Below are 10,000 nucleotides of genomic sequence, written 5' to 3'. Positions count from 1 at the left end.
CACCAATTGGTATTGTATTTTATATAATTGTGCCCAAATCAACGGCAATATTCTTCTGTTCGTATTCACTCTCGTTTCGAGCTTCAAGTGCTGGCAGGGTGGGTACCTGCACCTGAGCATGGGTCCTGCAATTCTATTGAGTTTGTGTGTGTGCTCCAATCATCAACATGCCACGTTTGTCCCTTCGGGATAAAGCACGAGCAAAAGGGCAACTGGGCGATTTTTGGCAAATCTTGAATCCAGTTTGGCATCAATAGGGATGTGACGATATGAAATTACATGTCCCGATTATAGCGGAAAAATACATTGCGTTGAACGATGTTATCGCGATAATCAAAATATGCTTAAAACTTAAAATGCCACCTTTGTTAACCACTTGAACCCCCAGCATTCCTATTCTGGGGGGAACGTTCGGCAAAAAAATAGCCGATCCAGAAGCTCACAACGCGTTGCATTAGATCTGCTATTTTTTGGAAGTTGTACTGAATTTCCAGCTCAACAAAAGCTAATTCATCCTAGTGTCTAAATAGAGGACAATTTCACAATAACCTAAAATCTCCTCAAATCTCCTAACTTATCACGATAAACGATAATAAACAGATTATCGTCCCACATCCCGATAGGCATCAATCTCACCGTTCCTGGCAAAGTTGGCGATGGCCAGAGCTCCAGACAGCTGGAGCTGAGTGTTGGAGCACTGGAGCCATGAGAGAACGTCCTGGTACACCATGCCTGTCCCCTCGCCGAAACACTTCTGCATGGACTCATCTGACATACACACATGCACGCACGCACGCACGCATGCACGCACGCACGCACGCACGCACACACACACACACACACACACACACACACACGCACACACACACACACACAGACGTTTGTATTTACCCATCGAGACTGTGCAAAAATCTTTAAATCTATATATTTTTTAAAGCCAACATTTGTAACTCAAATCTTTGCTTCTGGGGGTCCCTGGAACTAATTATTTTGAGATGAGAGTCTGCGGCCAAATACATACATCATGTTGGGGGTCCTTGTCATGAAAAAGGTTTGAGAGCCACTGATCTACACACTCTGTAAGTGTAAATCAGGCATAACTCTATCTCTTATCCCTAAACCTATAACCTCTAAATGTGTAATCCTAATCGTATCCTCGACCTGAATCTTTTTCTAATTGTAAACCTAAACATTATGTGTTTTATATATAAAACAACGATTTATCTCGCACGGACCAGGACAATGGTCCTCACAAAGTCTATTTATCAAAACCTACAATACTTGGGAGGATATTTGGTCCTCACAAGTATAGTAACACACACACACACACGCACACGCACGCACACACACACACACACACACACACACACACACACACACACACACACACACACACACACACACACACACACACACACACACACACACACACACACACACACACACACACACACACACACACACACACACACACACACAATCACGTACTGTATACACACACACACACAATTAGGGATTGTTGCACCAGCCAAAGATTTAACATAATTAGGGTCAATCAGTTAGATTTTGCTTGATTAATCCATTCAAACCGGGAACGCATCTGTGTCATTTTAGATTTCTTTGGCTATTTTTTAAAGATTGTGAACATTTGTGCAAATCTTTTGAATATATACTTTTTTAAAGAATTTTTACATTTGTAACTCAAATCTTTGCTTCTGGGATTTTGTAAATGTCTTTTAAATCCTACAGTGTTTTGAAAAACGTATGTTTCTATCAGTGTTTCTCAAACATTCTCATGTCAATGTCTCCAATATTTCGTTCCAGGGACCCCCATGAAGCAAAGATTTGAGTTACAAATTGTCTCTTTAAAAATATATTTATTTGCACACATTTTCACGTATTAAAACAAATAAATAGCAGATCTACAAGCTCATAGCGCGGCACTCGGCGCTGCGCTATGAGCTTGTATATCTGCTATTTTTGAACAGCCAAAATACATCTTAAAATGACAGATGCGTTTCAGGGTCTTAATGGGTTAAAAGTACCTCAGTCAGCACTGCTGTCATTACATCACTGTGTGATCGCACAGAAAGAGATTCTTCACAGTGTCAAGTGGGGGAGCCTATGATTCGGGGGCGGCAGTAGCTTAGTGGGTAGAGAGGCTGTCTGGTAATGAGAAGGTCACCAGTTCGCCTCCCAGGCCCCGCTGAAGTGTCCATGAGCAATTTTGAAATGCTTACGTCCACTACATTCTGTAACTACCCCTCTTGAAAGCCGCAAACGGAAGCTGTCATCCGTTTGATCAGATGAACTTCCCCTTGTTGAGTACCTGTGAGCATCCCTCACTCTGGACATAATTAAACAAGTAATTGGGAACTGAACCATCTAGGATCCTGAAGACCAAACACAATGAGAGATGAGATACCCTCTGCTTCAGTCTTAGCCATCCCAGGCTACTGAAGTGGGTGCGAAGAAATTCAGTAGCCACACACTGTCACCAAATGTCATTATAGAAACTACTAATAACAAGATAATCGATCAAGGAAAATGGGAATGCTACCTTCTGGAAACCTAGGACTACAGTTTTGCACAGAGCCTATAAGGACCGCTATAGGGTCCAAGTGGATGAAGTACATTATAGCGCAGGCCCTTGGACAACTACAGGGTGTCACGTTAGCACGGCTCACCTCCTAGAAGCAGCGACACTATGAGGTTGGAGGCGATCTTGATGCTGCAGAGGTCGTGGGGGTCCGAGCCCCCCTGCAGTCCCCGGATCATCTCCGACAGAGACTCCGGGACCCCCGACTCTGCAAACTGTAGCTTCAGCACATCTGACAGGCAGACAGGCAGGCAGGCAGGCAGGCAGACAGGCAGACAGACAGACAGACAGACAGACAGACAGACAGACAGACAGACAGACAGACAGACAGACAGACAGACAGGCAGACGGACATGTTTATTTTCATTGCATTAGAAAAACAACAAAAAAAACTGTAGCCGCTCACTCCAAATGTCATTATGAAAATACAAATATTAAACAGTGAGGAAGTCACAAAAATAGGATCATCCATAAACATATAAAATATAAAATATGCAGTTGAACCAGCTTCAGTTTCTGTGTTCTGCAGAAACCTTATACAATGTGTTCCGTTCATCGTTGTCTTTCACATGCAGGTGATGTTGTAACTCAAACTCCACAACAAGCTGCTGACTATAAAGATTGTCAGATTTGTCAAATCATAAGAAGAAAAGCAAACACGTCAATATCGACCTTTCATTAACAATTGTGTGTGTGTGTGTGTGTGTGCGCGCGTGCGTGCGTGCGCGCGCACGTGCTTGTGTGTGTGTGTGTGTGTTCTTACCACTCTCCCCCAGTGATCCCAGTACTTCCAGTATGACATGTCTGCGTTCAGCGTCAGGCGCCCGTTTCAGCTGGAAGGTTAAGACATCTGCAACGTTCTGCTCTGCTAGCGCTTCCCTGGCCGAGTCTAGACGCAACACACACACAACACAATTTAGCTTGTAGATCTGCTCTTTTTTTAACCACTTAAACCCTGCCTATACTCCCACAGGGCTCTTACACTGGTGTCTTTTCTGTTTTTGTGGGGAAAGCTTTAGCTGAAAATAGCCGGTCGAAAAGTTCACGACGCGGCGCAGTGTGAGCTTGTCGATCTGCTATTTTCTGTGAGGGCTTTCCACACAATATGGATGCTGGGGTTTAAGTGGTTAAACATTTTGAAAACTACACATCCGCTGCATAATTTCTGATACTGATGTTAAACATGTTCAATAGTGGCCTTGTGTGGTAAACTTCCTTTATACCTATCCTCGCTTTTAGAACCAAAGGTTACTGGACATTCAACACGTTCACAAACACACATTAGATATACCAGTCCACGTAAGAGCAGTGAACAAGGAAAGACTGCTTTCATGTATTATGCTCCACACAAGTGGAACAGACTTCTCAATAGAGACAGAAATGTCTCTATTGAGACCAATCACACCAGTTTCAAAGAGTCTTTGAAACTGGTGTGATTGGTCTCAATAGAGACATTTAGGGTGATTCTTGAGGACACACTACATAGTGACTGCACCTGTTTGTTTCACGTAACATTATGTTTATTTGCATCTGTGACATTGTAATGTGATTCAAATGTTTGTTATTGTTTCTCATTATGTATGTATTTCATATGTTGTTATCAGGGCGTCCTTGAAAAAAGAGAGCTTGCTCTCAATGGGCTTCCCTGAATAAATAAAGGAAAAAGAAAAGAAAGAAAGATATATCGGCCTCTCTGTCCTTCAGTACATTGGTTCCATATCCGTTGTAGTCGGGCAGAAACCAGCTAACTCCATTTTTGAGCGTTGAACACCCTTTACGTCTGTGTGTTGGTTAAACAAATTGAACCAATGAAAAATATTAAAAAGTGCGAGTGCCGCGCTACGAGCTTGTAGATCTGCTTGTGTATCTGACGACGTCATCAGCTTGAGAGCTTGTGTATCTGCTTTTTTTTTTTACAGGCAAATAAATCTTAAAATGACTCATGATGCGTTCCCGGTCTTAATGGGGTTACAAAGTATACCATTGGTTCAGTATATACTGACCCATGTCGGCCAGGTTGCAGAGGGCCAGCAGACACACGTTGACCAGAGGGTCGTTCTCGGGGTACTGCCTCATGATGGTCACCAGTCTGGGTATAACACCACTCTGCACCAACTGGTCCTGCTGGCCCGCTGCATGGTGGGGGGGTGGGGGGGGGGGGATGTGAGAGGGAAGGAGGGAGGGAGGGATGGAACAGAGGAAGGAAGGAAGGAAAGGACATTGTCATCATCATCATCAACATTGTCATCGTCATCGTCACTGTTGTGATATCAGTACTTTTTCGTGCCAAGGAACCCCAAATTTAAACGTATATGGCCGCGGACCACCGTCGGGAAAAGCGTTTGTGCCAGGGACGCCCAGAAGAGAAGATTTATGTCGAAGAAAAATAATCAAAACAATTATTCCAAATGTTCCTAACATGGCACGGAGTGACGCGTCGTGAGCTTGTACATCTGCTATGTTTGAATAGCCAACATATAAATGTATAAAGTGGTTAAAATGATGACCCTGGGGGTCCCCGGACCCCACTTTGAGAACCAATACAGCGTATTTCAGGCTCGCCATGCTTAAAGGTATAGTGCAACAGATCATTTCAAATGCTGGCTATCCAAATAATGTGAAAGGTACTTATCTGTTCTAATTTGACATTCTCATAATGATGGTAAACATGTCTTGTTGCCTTAGAATATAATCTGAGTTCCCAGAAGTTTTCGCCAGCTCTCGCATACAAACGGGACGGGCGAGGAACTTCTGGGCCAGAGCCCTGGTATTTGTGGGCGGGATGTAACTTACGCTCAGAATCTGAGCGGACACGCCTCTTACCGCTCTGAGAGCTGTGCAACTCGTCTAAACAGTCCGACGAGAGGCAAACAGCAGTACACAACAATGGCGGCCGCAATTTCTCAAGGGGAAATTGCTTCCCGCCACTCCTATTTACATGCAACACCCACTGCATGTGGATCCCGCCCCCTTTTCTTCATTGGCTATTGATTTGAATCAGAACGCACAGACTTTGAGCCGATGTCTCCCAGACTTACCTTGAATATGATGTATCTCCATCATGCTGTACCTACTGTACTTTTGTTTCTCATTGTCCTATGTATGTTAACTATATATATATATATATATATAACTTATTTATTTATTATGTATATATATAACCCCCGTTATGTATATATATGATGAGGGTCCGAGGCCTCAAACTTGGACTGCTGAAATGAAAAAGGTTGACATCACTGATACACACTGTCATCATCCTCATCATCATCACTCACAGTTGTCGAAGCAGATGCGTCCAATGGCTCTTCCGGTGTTCAGCAGCATCTCCTGGTCGTCACTGTTCAGATGGGGCACCAGGGCTGTCACCAAGCCTGCCTCGATGCATGGCTCCCTCACTGCAGCTATAGAGCATGTAAACACACGCAAATACATTTACAATACATTCACAGCACTTCAAGGGAGAACATTTCTCACCGTGATCCTACGGTATAGACACAAACACACACAATAGACTGTAATGTATAGATAGGGCCATTACAATTTGGAATATGTTACCAACTATGATCACTGAAGCAGCCAGTAAGGCAAGTATTAAGAAACGTCTTAGAAAACACATCAATAACCCTAATGTGAAAGCAGCACTATGCCAGTTTTTAGAAACTATATCATTTAGCATATTATGTCCCACAAAATGACAAAGTTACAAAGTTTAAGCAATAACAATCATCCTTCCATAAATGCATAGACTTAAGTATCATTCATAGTCGGACGTAAGGATACGTAACGAGCGCTGGCGCTCCTTACGTTGACGTTTTTGTCTGTGGCCACTGATACCCACAAACTACATAATTAACTGACCTGAATAACCTCGATGGAATGTATTGATGGGTTGTCGTGCCTATGTTTTTGTTTTTACTTGACTTTCATTGTCTTGAAAAGGTTTTTTGGTAAGACTGTTACATGTTTTTATTATCCAGCGCTGTCCAAGTACAGACATAACTCGGGTCCAGTGTACTAAGTCTATAGGGTTTAAATGGTTAACAACCTGTATTATAGCATATGTATATGAGCTGTTTGAACTTGTAAGATGTGTGTCCTTGATTGATTCCCCAAAATAAGGAACAAAAGTGCGTCCCTTCAATAAAGGGACACGTCTTTTAGTTTTAAGGAACCAGCGCAATACTTTTACTTTTGGTACTTTAAGTACATGTTGATACCAATACTATTGTACTTTTACTCAAGTACATTTTGAATTCTGGACTTTTACTTGTAACAGAGTATTTCTGCATTGCAGCATTGATACTTTTACTTAAGCAAACAAATTGAGTACTTTTCCCACCACTGACACACACACACACACACACACACACACACACACACACACGCACACGCACACGCACACGCACACACACACACACACACACACACACACACACACACACACACACACACACACACGCACAGCATGTATTCAAAACATTGTTACAGGTTTTATTAGAGATGCTATAAATGTCAGATCCATGACAGCATAGTTAAACTGACTGATAGTCCTGCTAGGAACTCGTAGGCAGAACAAGGTGATGTAAACAGTGCTGAGGACAGATTCTCAAGGTGATGCTGAAGTTGAACATCTAGCTGTGCTGAATGATCTATCTCTGTGACCAACTTTTCAGAATACCATTCGTTTCTATGATCTCGGACGGTACTTAAGTACAGTTTCGAGGTACTTTTACTTTACTAAAGTATTTCCAATTTTCAGTACTTTAACTTCTACTCCACTACATCTCAGAGGCAAATATTGTACTTTTACGCCACTACAATTATTTAAGACTTTAGTTGCTTTGTAGATTTTGAATATTATTACAAAACAATGAAAACATTACTCACTTCAGCCTTACATACATTTCGGCCTATTGAAAATAGCAGATCTACAAGCTCACAATGCGTCGCGATGCGACGCATTGTGAGCTTGTAGATCTGCTATTTTCAAAAGATTTGTATGCATTTGAAAACTTGTGAAATGGGACATTCTGCAGAATGAGTACTTTATACTTCTGGTACTTTAAGTACATTTTGATAACAATACTTTTGTACTTTTAGTACAAGTACATTTTTAATTCCGGACCTTTACTTGTAACAAGAGTGTTTCTCTTGCAGTACTTTTACTTAAGTAAAACTGTGAGTACTTTTTCCACCACTGCTGTTTGGATGCAGTGGTTCTCTCGATCAGGGCCCACTTCAAAAATCTTGAAGTATAGGAGAGAGGATCCCTCACTGGTTTCAAAGAGATCTCAGTTCAAAGCATGAGTCAGAGGGAGTAGAGGAAGTCCTCTGTGTGTGACACACACACACACACACACACACACACACACACACACACACACACACACACACACACACACACACACACACACACACACACACTCAGCTCTTGGAATGAATACTCCAAAGTGTGTTTGTTTTCCATGATGTTTTTGAATTTTTGTTCCAGTGTGGAGGACTTGTTCACCGGGGGGCCTCATTAGAGAGGCCAACTAAAAACCACCGCAGTGCACCCTGGGAAAGGAAATATCAACCCACATCAAGCCCACAGGGTTCTTCTGAAAGAAAGAGAGAACTTCACTCTCTTCTGGCTGTTTTGAGACAGAGCGGTGGCTCGTTTGTGCTGATGCCATGTTTGCCCTACCATGACCTGGCATATTTATATTTTCAGGAAAAGAACCCGTGTTCAACGTAGTTATTATTTCGTCACAAGCTCTTGTTAATACCTTTAATGAATTCAAAAACCCAGACACACTTTCAACAAGATCACAGATTGTGAGCTTAGCTTGTAGATCGGGTCATTTTGCTATGCATTTGTGCAGCACTAGGCCCTTTAACCCATTAAGACCTGGAACTGTGTCATTTTTAGATTAAAAAAATGCATTATTTTACACTTTGGCTATTCAAAAATAGCAGATCTACAAGCTCATAGCGCGGCACCGAGTGCCCCGCTATGAGCTTGTAGATCTGCTATTTTTGAAAAATCGTGAAAAAGTGTGCAAATCTTTGAATATATATTATTTTAAAGCGAACATTTGTAACTCAAATCTTTGCTTCCGGGGGTCCCTGGAACAAAATATTTTGAGATGGGGGTCCGCGGCCAAATACATATAAGGACCCCAAAATGATTTGGCCGAGGACCCCCATCTAAAAATATTGTGTAATAGGGGACCCCCCCAGAAACAAAGATTTGAGTCAAAAATGTTTCTATATTCAATATATATATATTCAAATATTTGCACAAATGTTCAAGATTTTTTGAAAAATAGCAGATGTGCCACGCTATGAGCTTGTATATCTGCTATTTTTGAATAGCCAAATATAAAATATGGATAAAGTGGTTACACAGATGCTTTCCCGCTTTGAATAAAAACTTAAATTATAAATAACGTAAACAAGTGAAATATGGAGATACAAGGTGCAGTGTCTGCCCGACAACAACACCATCATGCAGTTTGCACGTAAAAAATATAATTGGGAGCTTGAAGCTGTTACACAGAATATTGTTTCTTTCTACAGTAAATGAAAAGTCTTTGAAGCCCACAGGGTTATGAAATAAAGATGAGTCACTCATGAATAGACATTGGCCTCCGGGTGGCGGGGAACTTTCTGTGTCATTGTGCGGGCGGACATGTAGAAATCTGACAGAACACTTTGCAGTGTGTTGTGCAGTGGTGTGAAGTAACTAAGTACATGTACTCAAGTACTGTACTTGAGTGCATTTTTGAGGATGTTCTACTGGACTATTTCTAATTATCAATACATTTACTTCTACTCCACGATATCTCAGAGGCAAATATTGTACTTTTACTCCACTACAATTATTTGAAAACTTAAGTTACTTTGTAGATTTTGATTATTATTACAAAACATACATTAACCACTTCAGGCCTATATACTTAGGCTATTTGAAAATAGCCGATCTACAAGCTCACAACGCATCGCAAAGTGACGTGTTGTGAGCTTGTAGATCTGCTATTTTCAAAGATGTTTTATACGTTTTATACATTTGTAAACTTGCGAAATAGGACATTCTGCATAATGAGTACTTTTACTTTAAGTATAGTATATTTTAGTGTGAATACTTTGAATGTGAATGTGAATGAGTGCTTTTACAAAATGTGAGTGCTTCTTCCACCACTGAGTGAGTGTGTGTGTGTGCGCACGCATGCGTGTGTGTGCGGGTGCGTGTGTGCTTGAAAATCACCACCAGCCTACATAAAAAGACAAAATTCCGAATGCGTAGATTTGCATAGTGACTAGAGGCGATTTTTCCAGCTCAGGCTCTCGACACATAGAACACGGCCGAGTTCTCCATTACCATATCATTTGATGCAAAACCCAGGGAAATGTAATACT

General features: G+C 41.6%; 1 protein-coding gene across 1 annotated transcript in view; it reads right to left on the bottom strand.

The window, feature by feature from the left end:
- LOC311058349 (rap1 GTPase-GDP dissociation stimulator 1-B) overlaps positions 1-10,000 on the bottom strand; it is a 46,093-nt gene that overhangs the window by 11,224 nt on the left and 24,869 nt on the right. The window contains 5 exon segments of the mRNA XM_084075766.1: positions 637-768; positions 2,688-2,831; positions 3,363-3,488; positions 4,603-4,731; positions 5,875-6,000. Of these exon segments, the coding sequence (XP_083931892.1) occupies positions 637-768; positions 2,688-2,831; positions 3,363-3,488; positions 4,603-4,731; positions 5,875-6,000 (657 nt within the window).

Source organism: Gymnoscopelus microlampas (genome assembly GCF_963454915.1).
Source record: "Gymnoscopelus microlampas genome assembly, chromosome: 13".
Classification (NCBI taxonomy): Eukaryota; Metazoa; Chordata; class Actinopteri; order Myctophiformes; family Myctophidae; genus Gymnoscopelus; species Gymnoscopelus microlampas.
This window is presented reverse-complemented; position numbering and strand designations above follow the sequence as displayed.